Source organism: Aotus nancymaae, unplaced genomic scaffold (assembly GCF_030222135.1).
Source record: "Aotus nancymaae isolate 86718 unplaced genomic scaffold, 86718_ANA_hifiasm-v0.15.2.pri h1tg000008l, whole genome shotgun sequence".
Lineage (NCBI taxonomy): Eukaryota > Metazoa > Chordata > Mammalia > Primates > Aotidae > Aotus > Aotus nancymaae.
In genome coordinates, this window is record NW_026988419.1 from 3,580,259 (window position 1) to 3,596,672 (window position 16,414).

The 16,414-nt window shown below is 58.2% G+C and overlaps 1 protein-coding gene across 1 annotated transcript; it reads right to left on the reverse strand.

Moving 5' to 3' along the window:
- Nucleotides 1–957: 957 nt before the first annotated feature.
- ITM2C (integral membrane protein 2C) lies at nucleotides 958–15,622 on the reverse strand. The gene is made up of 6 exons (XM_012434133.2): nucleotides 15,456–15,622; nucleotides 6,338–6,478; nucleotides 4,117–4,305; nucleotides 3,233–3,343; nucleotides 2,650–2,800; nucleotides 958–2,180 (listed from the first exon to the last, which is right to left on the reverse strand). Exons 1-6 carry the CDS (start codon nucleotides 15,573–15,575, stop codon nucleotides 2,089–2,091), a joined length of 804 nt encoding a protein of 267 aa, XP_012289556.1. The 5' UTR covers nucleotides 15,576–15,622; the 3' UTR covers nucleotides 958–2,088.
- Between the last annotated feature and the right edge of the window lie 792 nt (nucleotides 15,623–16,414).

Genomic DNA, 16,414 nt, shown 5'->3' on the forward strand with positions numbered 1-16,414 from the left:
CTAACTGGAAGTGCCGCCATAATGACAGAGTGAATTTCCATGTAATTTAAGTCAATGTCTGGCCCCTCTGTTGGGCCGCATTGGGCTCTGCCTTTGCTACACTGAACTCCTTAGTGATTGTGGTGTATAACGCTTTGTGTCTGGAGGGCTGCTCTTTACCCTTTACAGGATTTACCTGACTATTCCATGTTTACTTTCCTCAAAGACTTTATTGTGTCAAGTTAAAAAGTAAATCCAGTTGGCATTCTAATTGTGATTGCATTGCATCTCAATGAGCAAATGTAAAAAGAACCTGATGTCTTTGCATGATTGCCTTTGGATCCAAGAACAAGGTGTGTCTGTACTAACTTGAGTATTTTATGGCCCTCACTGGGTACTGAGACTGAACAGCCCCAAGTGGGTAGGTACCCAACCTGGTCCCCAGGGCAGGGTCCAGGTCCCACCTCTGGGGTCCATTTAGCCATGGCTCTGGCCAGCTCTCCCGATGCTTCCAGAATTCTCTGGAGAATGTGACCCTGTGATTATCACACCAAACCTCACTTCAGATCCTACAGGAATGGTTACAAATTGTCCAGATGTCGTGGAGAATATGACACCGCCCTTGTGCTTAAGGACATGCAATAATTATGTCATCTGCCATGTACACCATTACGGGGTAGTTTATAGGCACTTAAAGCAGCATGACCTTGGGTGAGTGGGTAAGCTCTCCCAGCCCTTTCCCCTCCTCATCCAGAAAGTGTGAACTCTACCTGGCTCAGAGAGTGGTCATGGGAACCGGGGTGTATGAAGGGGATATCCTACACTCCTTGGCTGAGCCCAGGAAGCCCAGCCCTTTAGAGGCCAGATGTCAGGGTCTGCAGGCTTCCCCTTGCCTGCTGCCCCTGAGGCCCAGCTCCTCACTCTGCCTAGAGCACCCCTCCTACACCTACCTCCCCTCCAGCCATGCTCAAGTCAAGGTCAGAAGTAAAAGATTTTTATTGTTCTACAGACACTTCTGAAAAGAGATCTAATTGAGAAAATATACAAAGCATGTAAGAGTTTCATCCCCAGAGACTGGCCGAAGGCTCACAGCCCTCCTCTCCAAGGCTCAGGGCTGAGAATGGTTAGCATATTGAATGATCAGTAAAAACATGCAAAAGTGAGAAGGAAAAGGAAAAAGGTGCATTCCCCCAAGCTGAGGGGGATGGAGTTTCAGAACAGAGGAGGCAGGGTGGACAGGTACCAGGTGGCCCTCCCTTTCCCTCCGCATTAGCTTTCAAAATGGCTCCATGCTGGGAGAAAGCAGTGAGCTCCACCTACTCAGCAGAACCCATGGCTCATCGCCCGTGGACAGGACTGAGCGGTGACCTTGCCTGCCCATTCCTCAACAGCCCACCCCGCTGCCTTGGCTGTGGGGACCCCGCTTGTGCTCCTGGGGGGCCAGGGCTGGGGGCCCCCGCTCCTTGCTTCTTTGGTTCCACTCAGAGAACAATTGTGCTTGACAGACTCATCCCTACTTCCCAAACTCCAGGTCCTGCTGGTGGCTGAAGGCACTGAGGGGAGTCCTGGGGACACCCCCAGGCAGCCACCTTCCCTTGTGCTCTGGTGGGTCCGTCCCTGGGCACATCATCCCATCCTCAGCTCAAGCCCCAGGCCTAGCAATACGGACAGTGAAGGAAGTGTACCCTCCAAGGAAAGTTTTTGGGGACTTTTCTAATTGTGCAGATACTTCTGAAGCCTGTGCCAGCCCCCCAACCTATCCCCTTGCCCAGGGCTCACATGCCCAGTTTCCCCAACCCATCCTTCCCCTGGGGCTCCCGGTGTGGCCGTGGGCCCAGGCTTTGGCAGGCCCGGCTTCAAGACAGTGGGACACAGAAACCGTTTTGTGGCGTCCCCTCTCCCTCCACCACACCCGGGGGGGCAGCAGAGAGGGGGGCCCCCCGAGAGGTCACGGCTCTGGTACAGGGAGGTGGGCAGGGTTGGGGAGGAACAGAGAGACATGTCACCTCTATAGATACACGTCCAAAGTACAAGCTAAGCAGTGGGAAGGAGGAGAGAGCGGCTGGAAAGAAGAAGAGGAAGACGGCAGGGGGCTGGGGACGGCAGGCCTCACACCACCCCACAGATGAGCGTCTCTACCACGAAGGTGTTCTCGAAGTGGCGGATGGCGTTGCAGTTCTTGGCCCCACGCTTGTTGATCCCTGGGAGGAAACAGAAAAACCCCAGTGAGGCCTGCATCCTGGCTGAGTCACAAAGACCACCAGCCTCAGCCTGAGCCCCGGGAGGTGCAGGAAGTGACAGCAGGCCCAAATTCACCCAAAGAGCACAGTGACAAACGGGGAGAGCTCGAGAGCTCGAGAGCTGGAGCCAGCCTGCCCACGTCTGCCACCTCCCTGCTGTGTGACCTCAGGGGTGTTAGTTAACCTCTCTGTACCTGTTTCCTCATCTTTCAAATGGGCAGCAAAAGTAATAATGAGGATGAGGACGCCTTACACTCTGAAAAGGTCATAAAGAGCATACAGCGCTGCAGGCACGTAGAAGCGCTCGGCTAACGCTAGCTGTCATTGCTGCTGCTATCTGAGCTCTCTGACAGCGGGGCCAGGCACTGCCTGAGGATAACTGTGGTCTGGAGCGCGGACAGGGCCACAGTGGGTGAAGCCAGCCACTCACGCCTCCGCGTTGCCCGGCGCCGGAGCCGGTAGGTGTCTTTCCCGTTGCACAGGTGGTAGATGAAGGACCCCAGGGCCTCCTTGTCACTGACGTGCTCCGTGACCACCATCTCCTCCTGGATGATGTACGTCTGCGGGAGGTAGGTCCCTCTCTGCAAAGCGAGGTGGCCGCGGCAGTGAGTCAGCTCCTCAGGATCTCCTCCAACCCCTCGCCCGCAATGCCAACCCACTTTCCTCCTCCAGAGGCCCCTGGGCTGGACCTTCTGATGTCCCCAGGGACTTCCTGCCTGGGCCTGGTGTCTGCGCCTGTGCTGCCAGGAGCTATGGCATGTGCATGAGTCTGTGCTCAGGGTACGGCCTTGAACGCTAAGGAAGCTGGTCTTGGGGCATTGACTCTGGAGATGTGGAAGTGGGTGATGGCAGAGGCGAGACCAATCTGGGTACGGGGCCCAGCTGCCAGCAACGTCTCTTGCTCCCCCAACCCCTGACATGGGAACTTCCTGCACCCTAGACCTAGCCTCTGTGAGACAGGGGACAAGGGAGGGACAGGACACTGCAGAGACCCTCCCCCACTCCCTGCGCACCTTCACATTCATGAGGAGCTCCCAGAAGTTGCGAGGCGGCAGCACGATGGTGGTGTTGAGCTCGATGACGTAGCACTTGTCCAGGGAGATGTCATGGTAGGCGGTCAGACCCTGGCAGGAGAAGGGGCCGGGTCAGTCTCTGCAGGAGGTGACGGCTGACCCAGACAGGGCGGCAAGAAGCTTTGGCCAGCAGGGGCAGGGATCCCACCATGCCTTCCCGGGGCCCTGGGCCTTCAGGAGGAGGGCGCCCCAGATTCCAGAACACCTGGGTGGGTGCTCCCTTTTCCTGCTCTTCTCTTAGCCTGTTCGTGGAAGGTGCCACATGACAGAGGAGAATAGCAGCTGTTTGCTAAACGCCTCTGTTGTTAACAAAGCTGCTTCTCGTGTTTACAGAGCTGAGGTTTGGGGAACATGGGAACATCCCAGCTGTGCATTTCTGAAGCCTGTGAGGGCCAGCCATGCCTGGGCACAGCCTGGACCTCAGCGAGAGATTCCCCATTCCAGGACCCATGAGGGTTATATGAATATGTATGAGACCCACTCTGCAGAGATCCCGCTGCAGATACCCACTGAGCTGTACACGCAGTGTACTCAATGGTGTATGTGCTACCCCTCAATACGATGTCAACAGAAACAGGCAACAGCAGCCCTGCCATGACAGCCTGCATGCAGCTGGCAGGAGGCCGAGGAGCACAACAGCCTCAGCTAGTTTACACTCAGCGAGAACCACTGTCGCCAGCGGGAGAAAAGCAGCTTCTTGAAGACCCTGGTAAGCCTAACCATAGACATCTGCTGTACTCCGAGGGTTCTTTCACACCTGTCCCCTTGCCCTGGGTCCCTGGGACCCCTCTCACCCCTCACCCCCAGGTCCTGGCCAGCCTCACCCGCTGGAAATCATGGATGATGTCTGCAGGGTCACCGCCACCAAACTGGGGCACGGGCACATTGATGCGCTCGTAGTTCTCATTGAGGTAGATTTTCACGTCCTCTTCCAGCTCCATCTGAGTCCGGGCCTGGGAGGACAGGGAGTCCTCATACAGCACACCGCAGCGGAAGAAGTTATCTCGGGCCAGCTGAGCAAGGCGGACAGAGAGAGAGACAGACAGACAGAGAGGCTGGTCACACAGTGCACTCTGTGAGGCCCTCTCTGCCTACCCATCCACTGCATGCCCCAAAAGCCCAGGGAAGTGAGAAGAGTGGGGACTGTGTGACCCATTTCACAGATGGAGAAACTGAGACTGTGGGGCATCAGGTCAGAGTCTGGGGCTGCCAGTGAGGAGATAAGCTGAGGCCCAGCTTCACAAATGGGAGGGAGGATGAGCTGTGTCTGCCAGGTCCTAGGGAGCAGACCTCTCTAGGCCGCAGTTTCCCCATCTGTAAAGCACGATGAGCCCTAAGGTCTCTCTTGGCCTCCAAGTCCATGAGTCTTGACTGGGAAATGGGGTTGACGAGTAGGAGAAGGACCCAGCCACCTCCATGCCCTCCACAGAGGTACAGACACTGGAGAAAAAGCCTGGGGTTGGCAGGGGGTCCTCAGGGACGAACCTAAGAGTTGGGCCTGTACACGCCTGCCTTTCCTGTCACCTGCTGTCCTGGCCACAGACCTGGAGGGGCCCAATGCCTGGGGTGGGGAGGTGGAGCTGGAGGCAACACCATTAGATTCTCATGCCCTCACCACAGTTACCTCCACGCCCGGCCTCGGACAAGTGCCATCACCCTTCCTGGACATCCCTAACCCTTGTCTCGGGGAAACCCTGACAGACACTGTGTCTGGTGGGCCAGTCCAGTCACTCCATCAGTAAGGGGGACCGGGCACCTGGTGCGATCCCATCAGATGAACGGCCGGGTGGGCCAATTTGCCCACTCTTACTTCTGGGGGGTCTCCTGGAGGGGGTTGTAGATACATACTGGGGACTGCCTGGCCTGGGATCGGCAGGATTTCACCGTCTCTGTTTTATTCAGTGCAAATTCTCCAGGGAGGATGAGTCATCACAGCATGAGGGGCTCCTATGGGCTGTGCAGGAATGAGAGCCCAGGGAAGGTGAGGCTCTGGGGCTGCATCCCACTGTGGCTGGACACCCTGAATAGTGTCCCAGGGCACAGACCCAGGCGCTGCTCGGAGGTGTCACACGCCCGGGGAACAGAGGTGGGAGGAGAAGGGTGTGAGTCGGGGTGGAACAGAGACCAGGAAGTGCTAGACCAGGTCCTAGGGTAGGGCCACAACAGGAAGAGGCCTGGGGGAGGGTCCCACACAACCCTGGAGCAAGGGGGAAGCAGGCCATGGTGGGAGCGCGCGGGGGACAGAAAGGGAAGCTGGCAAGTGTGTGGGAGTTGAGCTTTCAAGGGGAAAGCCACATCGAATGCAAACTCTTCAGCAATTTCCATCGTGGAAAAACTGGGGGAGAACCAAGTTAAATGCTTGGGAATGGGAAGTCACTTGGGTCATAAATGACTGGCAAGTCTCAGCCTTTTGTCACCCTGAGATTCCCTGTGAGTTGTATTTAGGTTTGTCCTTTTAATACACCTACCTTCATTTCCAACCACACAGCAACACTCCCTCCCTTCCAGGGCTGGGTTGGCCCAGCTTTGTGCCCAGGTACCCTGGGGACGGGGGTGAGAGGTGGCAGCAAGGTCACCCTCCTGCTTCTGGAAGGAGGTGGTGGAGACTGTCTCTACCCACCCCAATCCCTCTCTTGTTTGGTGACCCAAATGTCCATGCCTGAGCAGAATTAGCTCAGCCTTAAAGCGTGACCTGCAGGCGCAGGGTCTGAGCTCTGGAGGGCGATTGCAGTTCCAGTTCCAGTTTCTGCCGGATCTGAGTTCCGGTGAGAACTTCCCAGGGAGGCCCTGTGGGGCGGGCCTGTTGCTGTCACCTGGATTCGTGCTTGGCTCCCCAGGACAAGGGGCTAAAGATGGGACTGGCCTGAATCCAAGGAGGCCCCAAGGAGGAGGGGCACCCCAGTCTTGTGGGCTGGCCGGGCACTCACTCCCACTTGAGGCCATGTCCGGGGCTTCCTTGCCCCCACCCCTGGCCGACAGTTCCCTCCACGCCTCTCTAGACGTGACCCTTCTCCAGGCCTTGCCGCCCCCGGCCCAGCCCCTCACCTGCGCAAGGAAGAAGTATCTGTAGATGTAGACAGAGGCGAACACCAGGCCCATGAGCAGAACGACCATGCCCATCGACAGGTAGCACACGCCGCCAACCGAGCCCCCCCTCTTGGAGCGACGTTGCGGGGGCTGCTCCTCCTGTGGATAGCAATGCTGGGTCAGTGGGGGCCGGGGCCCCTCCCTGGAAATCCCCCCTTCCCTAAGTGAGGCTTCGACGCTGGCTGGGCCCAGAGGGAGTCTTGGGGGAAAGGGGAGGAAGGAGATGACAACTGGAAGGTGAGGGAGGCCCCGCCAGGGTGGTCCAGACTCCTCCCGGCTAAAGAGAAACCGAGACACGCCTCGAAGCCACCGAAAGGGACCCACGGGGTTCAGCAGGTGCATTTTGAGTTAGCTGAGCCTAATTCCCTTGCTTACACCAGCCGTGACCACGGTATATTCTGTCAAATATAAGATGGGGGATGCACTGACCTGGCCTTGGTGACTTCATGGGACTTAGAAATCGTTATAGAGGGCCAGGTATGGTGGCTCACGCCTATAATCCCAGCACTTTGGGAGGCTGAGGCGGGCAGATCACGAGGTCAGGAGTTCGAGACCAACCTGGCCAACATGGTGAAACTCCGTCTCTACTAAAGATACAAAAAATTAGCCGGGCATGGTGGCGGGTGCCTGTAATCTCAGCTACTCGGGAGGCTGAGGCAGGAGAATTGCTCGAATCCAGGAGGCAGAGGTTGCAGTGAGTCGAGGTCGTGCCACTGCACTCACTCCAGCCTAGGCGACAGGGTGAAACTCTGTCTCAAAAAAAAAAAAAGAAAGAAATCTCTATAGGAATCGGGATGCACCAGGCAGGCTGGGAGCTGCTGGTCTGGGTGATGGGGAGCCCCGGAAGGCTTCTGAGCTGGGGAGTGACCATCTCCACTCTAAAACCGAGGTGCAGAGGGTAGACTAAAATGTGGGCAATGGGAGGTGGGCAGGCTGTGTAAGGCTGCTGGACTCCACCAAGGAGGCCGTGCAGGGAGCACCTGACTGATGGGGGCAGAGGCTCCAGAAGCCACGCAGGGTCTGGGCATGAGTGCTTGTCCCCAGCCAGGGATCTCTGGGACACTACCCCCCCCCCCCACAGGCACCGACCAGCACAGTCCAGCAGGCGGTTACAAGTGGTGTAACAGCTACAGGATGAAGCCTGGAAGCTTCCACACGCCAAGGAGCTCCTGCTAGGAGAGAAGGGTGGCTGTCCGGAAGGTCAGGCTAGCAGGTGCCTGGAAAAACCTGCTCCGGAGCCAGAATTGGGCTCAAGATCATAGCTGCAGGGCTGCCAACGAGCCAACCTAACCCAACTCCAGGCCACACGTGTGTGGGCTGGTGGACGTAGGTGTGTGAATATAAAATCCAATAAAACTGCTTTACAGCCGGGCGCGGTGGCTCACGCCTATAATCCCAGCACTTTGGGAGGCCAAGGTGGGTGGTTCACAAGATCAGGAGTTTGAGACCAGTCTGGCCAACATGGTGAAATCCTGTCTCTACTAAAAATACAAAAAATTAGCCGGGCGTGGTGGCGCATGCGTGTAGTCCCAGCTACTCGGGAGGCTGAGGCAGGAGAATCTCTTGAACCCGGGAAGTGGAGGTTGCAGTGAGCTGAGACCGTGCCATTGCACTCCAGCCTGGGCAACAGAGTGAGACTCTGTCTCAAAAAAAAACCCACCAAAACTGCTTTACCCAGAGCACTGACTGAGAGCCAGGCAGGTGAGCATGGTCAATTTTCTGTCTGTTCTCCTCCCCACCTCCTATGCCTTCCCCCAGGCCCTTGCTCACCCTTGGAGATATTGCAAAAGCCCCAGGCCAGTCTCTGCTTCCAATGTTCACCATTTAACCCTCCTCTGTGGTGTCCAGATACGGCCAAGTGGGAAGTTTGATGTCAGTCCCTGTGGACGGCCATGGTATGGGGGAGGGGAGGGGATCCAGCCCAAGAGCCTGAAGCTTCTCATTCCGGCTCTGCCACTGCCTGCCTGCTTAGCACTCTCTGGGCCTCGGCTTCCCCATCTGCAAAATGAGCAGGTCAGACCAAGTGACCTCTCAGGCCCCTTCCGGCCAGACATTCTGGGATTGGAACACATTCCCTTTCTCCCTTCCCCCCGGAGGGCATGGTTCTGGCCTAAGTGATACAGGACAGGCTCTATCTCTCAGCACAGCACAGGGGTCCTGCCTGGGGGGGCCTGCTGCGCTCCTCAGGTTTCACCTCCAACCCTTTTAGAGCACAGGGGAGTGTGGAGCCTGCGCCTTGGGGAGCTGAGGGTCTGACCCGCCCTGCTTAGGAAAAGGACAGAAAACCTCTGGAGGACCCTCCCCTCTCTGGGGACATTTATGAGCAGGTCAGCCGGCCCCCAGCATCCTCATCATGGGGGGCCCCTGCCCATCCGGCACCCTGACACTCAAGTCTGCCTGCAGGGAGCCTGCCTGGCGGGTGTGGGAGGTCGATCTGCTGCCCTCGCCGCCTCCCATGAGCAGGCCTGGGGCCTCTCCCCACCGTGCTCTCAGCAGCCAGGGGCAGCAACCAAGGTCACCAGCAAGTGATGTGCATGGCCACAGTGCACAGGGCCCTCAGGGACAGCGGCTGACTGAAGCAGGTGGGGACTAAATGGCTTTGATTTTCCAGTGGACTCCTGGGAGCAGACAGAGATCGGTAACACATTCTGCTGGCATCTCCCAGGGATCGAGCCACCCAGGAACTCTTGCAAACCAGGTGGCCAGTGACGCCCTCCTGCCCTTCTGGTGCTGCTGAGGTCTTAAGGAAAGGTGGCTGACCCCGGGACAGGCCAGGCTGCCCACAGCAGCTTCGAATCCTGCCGAGGGCACGACATACCCCAAGGCTCAGATTGTATTTAGGGGTCAAGTGGGGCTGTGGCCCCAGCGGGGCACTGCAACCTCCCCCTTCTTGGATCTCCCAGGCAAAATGTGAACAGACGCTGTGTGACAGGGGTTTTGCTGGGATTAAACTAGACAAAGAACCTAAAAGCCCTTTGTGAAGGATAAAGTGCTAGATAAAAATAGCAGATCTTTATCAGCCGAGCCTTTCCTTTTTAGGGCTGCCTCTGTGGACAGCTGTTGAGGCTGCACTGTGGCCAGACTTCTGCTCCTGTGTTCTGGAAAACCAGAGACACTAGCTTGTGAGATCGCTAACAACCAGAAAGACAGAAAAGGAAAAAAAAAAAAAAAAGTCAAAGCACTACATGGGAGAGCCTGAAGGCCTGCTCCAGAAGCTTTATGGTAAAGGGAGGTCTCTCGCTGTCCTGCGGGAGGGGCTGGGCTTGCAGGTCCCACAGAGGAAGGTTGGAGAAGACAGAGCAGGGAGAAGGTGGGGCTTCTGTGGCCCCTGCTGAAGAGCAGCAGTGGCAGGTGTTGCTGAGAAGGGCGTGGCTCCTGCCGAGACCCCTCGCTGTGAAGGCTGGGGACCCCCACCTTACCTAGGCTGATGGTGGGCACTTCCCTCTCTCGGCCCTGCTGATGCCCCCCAGCACGCACTCAGGCTCAGCCGCCCTGCCACCCTCCCAGCTCCCTCCAGCTGGCAAAGTCAAACCCTCAGAGGCACCATGATGAGCAGAAGCGCAGAAGGCAGGATTAGAGGCTACCAGGAAGTGGACAGGAAGGCACTGATGTCTCCATGTGAAGGCAAAGGCATTTCCTCCATAAAGCCCCACACAGAGGGAGAACCCCCAAATCCCGCCCCAGTGCTGCCTCTGTCTATGGTGCCCAGTGCTACGCAATCAACACCGAGGCGGCCGGGCATGATGGCTCATGCCTGTGATCCCAGCACTTTGGGAGGTCAAGGTGGGTGGATCACCTGAGGTCAGGAGGTTGAGACGAGCCTGGCCAACATGGCGAAACCCCATCTCTACTACAAATACAAAAATTGGTCAGGCGTGGTGGCAGGTGCCTGTAGTCCCAGCTACTTGGGAGGCTGAGGCAGAAGAATTGCTTGAACCCAGAAGGCAGAGGTTGCAGTGAGCCGAGATCTCGCCACTGCACTCCAGCCTGGTGACAGACTGAGATTTCTTCTCAAAACACACACACATACACACAAAAGAAACCAAAACCACCCAGGCTGAAATTCCAAAGCCTTGGAACCCTCACTGTCCCTCTGGTCCTTGAAGCAGCCTGTGATCTTGGGCTATTTACACTTGTCTGGGGACAGCTGGGCATCAGGGAGCCTGTGCTCAACCCACAGCCCCGGCCCCTCAGAATCCCTGGTGCCCAGCTCACTAGAAAGATGGCTGAGTGGCCTGCCTTCCTGAGACCCCAGCTGCTCCACCAATCATGCTGGAGACCCAGAAAAATGTTGCTGCCAGCAGGGAGCAGTTACTGACAGAGAGGCATCTGCGGGACTCCCATGTAGAAAGTAGAAAAATATTGCATACTGTTTCCAAGGCAACAGAGCTCTCTGAGCAAAGGGCACGTGAGCCGGACATCCAGGGACCGAAGAGAGGCCTGGGCCTCTCTGCCAACTTAAACTGAGACCCACAGTGCCACTCATTATATGATTACCAAAGCCAGGGCCAAAATGGTCAGGGGGAAACCGGCCAACTGTGGCATTAACTCAGCAGACCCCCACAGCTGGAGGGGAGCACTCCCTAGCTCTGGTCCCCCAGTAACAACGTCCAAATTAACTTAATTAGCTGCAAGCGGATCAAGCTATGATTGCAGATTGCAGCCTGCCTGGAGGCGTTCAGCAGCAGAAACGCACTCCTGAGGCCAAGGCTGAGAACGGGGAAGATGGGGGTTGGAGGTCTCATCTCACCTCCCCCACATCTCTCCTGGTCCTCAGCAGCTTTCTTTCCCAGGCTCCAGACCACAGAGGCCAGGGAATCCATCGAGTGTGTGTGTCTTGTATGCGTTCAAGACAGAGCCTAGTTGGGGGAGAGGGGAGTGGGCAAACACCCACTGCCCACCTGAGCACAGAGCCCAGGGGTCCATGAGCACAGATGCCATCTGCCAACAGGGTTGGGGGTTCCCATCACCCTCCTGTCCTTCCTTCCAGACTGCGGGCCCCGTGGGCAGCATCTGTGCAGCTGTGCTCTTGGCTTGGCTGGGCCAGGAGAATTCCCTCTTCTCTCGAACCCCTGATAGTCAAGGCATCTGCAGAGAACAAGAGCTCACTGCTGGAGGAGCCCTGTCGAGAGAGGGAACTTGGAGAGCGTGGGGTGGGGGACAGAGCGGGCAGCCAGGTTGTGCTTCTGTGATTTCACCATCAACACTTTTTTTCGTGCGCTAAGAGAAACTCATCCTCACTGGCAATCTGCTGACGGTCTTGAAACATCCAAGGACTGCTGAGAGAAGCGAACAGAAATGAGGGAATGGAGAGGAAAGTGGGCAGCAAAGCAGAGAAGCCACCGTGGGGCCTGCCCGGACGCCGAATCCCAGGAATGGACAACAGTCCTGAAAGTCCCCACGCTGCCATAGGGAAGGACCTGGATGGAGCAGGGCCACCACTTCACAAGGTCCTTTCGGGGCAGGCCCTCACAGTCAGCGGACACTGGGGTAGGACTCCAAGCTGGCCAGACTCGCCTTCCTGGCTGGCAGCGGACCCTCCCCCAACCGCTCCAGGAGACCCAGCTCCTCCTGCCAAGGGCCTGAGGCCAGGACACACAAGGAAAGTGAAATCTGATCCCCAGGTATGCAGGCTGGGGAGGGGGTGACACAGGACCATTAATCAAAGGCAAATGCCAAGGAGAAAATCACAGAGGTAAGAAGATGATTGCATTTGACTTGTTTCTCTCCCCTTGCAGCCCCCAGCTCGTGAGCCTCTACATGCTCACATCTGCGTGTTCGTGTGTGTGCGCACGTGTGTGAACGCTGGCACAGGCAGGGTGTGGGGAGAAGGGGTGGGCTAAGAGGTGCAGGGTCAGCCAGTGGGCCCCCAAAGGGGAAGAGGGATCCAGTTGGCGCTGTGAGGGGGGCGCCTTGCTGCCCCAGGGGGTGATTCTGGTCCAGCCTACTTCCCAAGCTGGCAGTGCCCCAGCGGCCCATCAGCGCAGGCTCCTCATTATCTCAGGGTTAAAACACCATGTGGGGAGGCTGTGCAGCTGGAAGCCCAGCTGGCCCCCACCGCCATCCCTCCCTGGCCCACCGAGGCACTTCCTTCCAGCCTCAGGTCTGCAGACAAAATCCTCCTTGTGTTGCAGTTTTTTCTCAGAAGCAGGGGCAGTGCCCACCGAGAGGACGCTCCAGCCGCCTCACCTAGCCCCACCCTGACCTCACTCCTGGCCTGGACACAGGGCAAGAACTACTGCAATGCACAATCACCTGCTCACTGAGTGCTCCTCCCGGGGATCACTTTTTAAAACTTGTTTTGGGCCTGGCTTGGTGGCTCACGCCTGTAATCCCAGGGCTTTGGGAGGCCGAGGCAGGAGGATCACCTGAGGTCAGGCGTTTGAGACCAGCCTGACCAACATGATGAAACTCTGTCTCTACTAAAAATACAAAAATTATCTGGGCATGGTGGCAGGTGCTTGTAATCCCAGCTACTTGGGAGGCTGAGGCAGGAGAATCACTTAAACCTGGGAAGTGAAGGTTGCAGTGAGTCAAGATCGTGCCACTGTACTCCAGCCTGGGTGACAGAGACTCCGCTTTGAAAAAAAAAATAGATAAAATATAAAATAAATCTTGTTTTAGAGTCCAATTGAGACACCAAGGAGGGTTCTGGGGTCACCGCCAGCCTGAAGAAACATTTTAATAAGCTTTCCTGGGCATTCCCAACAGTATGGGAAAAAAATCTAAATGCCCTGCCCTGAAAAAGCAGCTCCTGGCCGCCATCTCTTCCAGTGCACTGAGCTACAGCTGGGAAATGGGCCTCTTGCCTGCTCACTGCTGGGAGCAGGAGAGGAGGGCTGGCCCCTTGCCAGAAACTGGCTGAGAAGGAAATGTGCCCGTTGGCCAAGTGGGGCCACAGGAGGCCTGAGGCTCCAAATCTATCAGGTGATGGGCAGAGTCAACTTGTAACACCTGAAGTTCCTCTGCAGCATGCCAGGGCCTCCAGGGCCTCGGGGAGCTGTGAAAGTTCACTAACACGCCGTTCTGTCCTAACAGTGCCAGGATTTTAACTTTTCCCCAGATCGCACACTCCTAAGCTCTCCCTTGCCAATTAGAGAGGGAGGGGACCCTGCCCCACTAACAAAGTTTTGGGGGAGGAGGTACTCAGCAGGCTCAAGGCCATTACAAACAGCATGCAGGAGATGTTGATATTTCCATTTCATGCTGGGTGAGGGGGAAGAAAGGACGCTCAATTTCAGAGTCTGAGGAGCAGTCAGAAGCTGGGATGTCAGTTATGCCCCGAGATGCAGGGCTCTGTCACCCTGACCAACCCCATGCCATCAGCAGGCTGAGGCCGGAGAATGTGCTGCTCCTGCAAAATTTGGGGGACTTTCTGATGGAGTTGGAATGACACTCTCCTACTGTCTGACCTGGTCCTCCCTCCTTCTCAAATACCTCCAGGAAGAGGTGGCTAGGAAAAGAGATGGGCAAGAATGCTGCCTCCTGCTCCATCCCTGCCCCTCCCTAGGCTGAGTGGAGGGCAGCTTCCCTTCCATAGAAAAGGAGGCTTGAAGAGCCCCTTGCAAACTTTTAAAGCTGCAGAACCACCTTCTGCAAATATGGAGCTCCCCCCCGACCTGAGCTTCAGATGAAGCGGGCAGCTGCTCTGATGGGGTGCACAGCAACCCCCCAACCTGGCCTAGGTGGTTGTTGAGTCTTTGTGGCTCTGGGCCACTGGTTGCTGCAGGGACCCCCATACAAGGGCAGGGGAGTTCTCAGTCTCTTGGCATTTTTCACTTATAGTCTCTGCCCAGGGTGACACCCAACTCTGATGGGGGCCTCTCCAGCGCCCTCTCTTCCAGGGTCGAGGTCATCCTCTGCAGGCCCCTTAATGCCCCAGGCAAGGCTGCATCTGAGCCACAAAACCTGGGGAGGGGGCTAGGCGTTCGGGAAGACTTCAGAAGCCTGTAGAGGGAGGGGGGAAGCAGCGGACAAAGACTTTCTCAGTCCTGCCTCCATGCAGGGTGGGAGGCGGCGAGGCGGGCTTGGTGCACCACAAGACCGCTGGGGGCGGTGCCCACGTAGACACCTTTGCGGGGCACAATAAAACCTGGCTAGGCCAGCTGTCCCTCCCTCTCTGTCTCTGCACGCCACGCGTTCTGCCCCCTGCGGGCCCTTCCCAGACACAAGGCAAGCAGCTCAGTTTTCCACGGCGGAAATGCCTTCTCTCCCCCAGGCCAGAGGGAAGGCAGAGGAAGCCAGGGGGGCGGGGCGCACAGAGCCCGGGGACCCAGGATGCAAGGGGCACTAGGGCAGTTGGGAGCCCTCCCCGCGGGGACGGGGGACAGCCCAGCGAGAGGCTGGGAGAGAGGAGAGAGGCGAGAGGAGCAGGGAGGCCCAGACGGCAGGGCGTGGGATGGGATGAGGGCGCCCGGCCTCGGAACCCCGACGTCCAGAGGCGCAGCCCCGTCGGTTCTGGCTGATTTCCATTTCATCACTTTCTGGTCTGTCAATTCCGGTACAGGCCAGCAGCACATCCTCTGTTCCCCGCAGCCCCCAAGCTGGGAGGAAATCAACAGCCCCTCCCTCTTCCTTGGTACCAGACCACCCCCCCAATTCCCCAGCCAATCAGGTCCCACCGCCCTACTTTGGAAAAACTACGTCTAACCCTCCTCCCATCCCCCACCTGGGGACCGGACTCGCGGCTTTCCCGGTTGATTGGAACCAGACGCGTACCCCCCACCAACATTCCTCGAACTTCTTCGGACCAGCCCCCTCCCCCTATTTGGGGGCCAGGCGGCGAGGCGCCCCCCACTTTTGGAAGAGACCTTGAGCGCTTCCCCACCTGAAGACCAGCAGGCCCCCTCCCACTCTTCGGACTTCGGCTTTTGGCTGCCGCTTTAGGACGGGACTCAAGCCCCCTCCTCAGTCTGGGATAAGCGACCATTCGAGAGTTCCCGACACTGCTCCGCGCCGGGCTCGGGAGCCCTGATGCGCCTCGGGCAGTCCCCAGGGCCGACGGGGCGCGCCTGGATCTCGCGCCTGGTTCTCGCGCCTGGGTCCCCCGCCCCCCGCCTGAGCCCCGGCCGCTCACCCTTGCCGGCGTCAGCAGGATCTCGGTGGCCGGGGCCGGCGCTGGGACCGACGCCGACGCCTTGTCGGCCTTGTTGCCCTTGATGCCGGCCACGGCGGGCTGGAAGCTGATCTTCACCATGGCTGCGCCAGCCCGCGCGTCCGTCCCGCAGCCTCCGCCGGTGCAGCCTCCGCCGGTGCAGCCTCCTCCGGTGCAGCCTCGGTCGGTGCCTCCGCCGCTCCGAGCTCTGCAGGCACCGGAAGTTTGGATCCAGCTCGCATCCCTCTCTCTAGCCCCACCCCCAGCCCTCCCCGCCCCGTCCCCGCGGGAGGGCCCCGGCGCCCGCCGCGCCTGCGCCCCCTTCCTGCCCGCCTAGCCCGCAGTGACCCCTGCCGGGCGCGCTGCTCCGCACCTGGGCTGGTCGGAGTTCCCTCCGCCGTCCGCTCGCACAGTCACTCACTCGCTCACTCATTCATTCAGCCTGTCGCTCGGATCTGTTCTGCCATTCCCCCTCCGCGGCCAGCATCCCCGCAGCGCAAGGCTTTGTTAACCCAGTGTTTGCCAGGCAAATGCAGCTTCCAGACAACGCCCCCCCACCCGTCTCTCCTGCCCCACTTCAGATCCTCCCGTTTAGCAACGCTGGAGCCTCCGCTGTAGCTGCCCCCACGCCCCCCTCCTCCGACCTGGCCTTGGCGGGGGAGGAGGCTTCGAGGCAGGCGCCTAACTGCTTCCTCGGTCCTGCCTTCTGAATCCATCCACGCTTCCTTCATTCTCCATCTTGCTTCTGCCTTCATTCTTCCTTCCTGCAAAACCTTCCTGGGGGGCCCTGGGGTGCAGGCTGGAGCCGCCAGGAGTGGAGAAGGGGAGGCCGCTCCTGCTCCCTGGCTCCTTTGTGTTGGCCCCGACCTCAGTTACTACTGGGTGACCGGCTGAACTGCTGTTGTCTCACCCATCTAGGAGGATCCTGGTGAGAGTGGTGG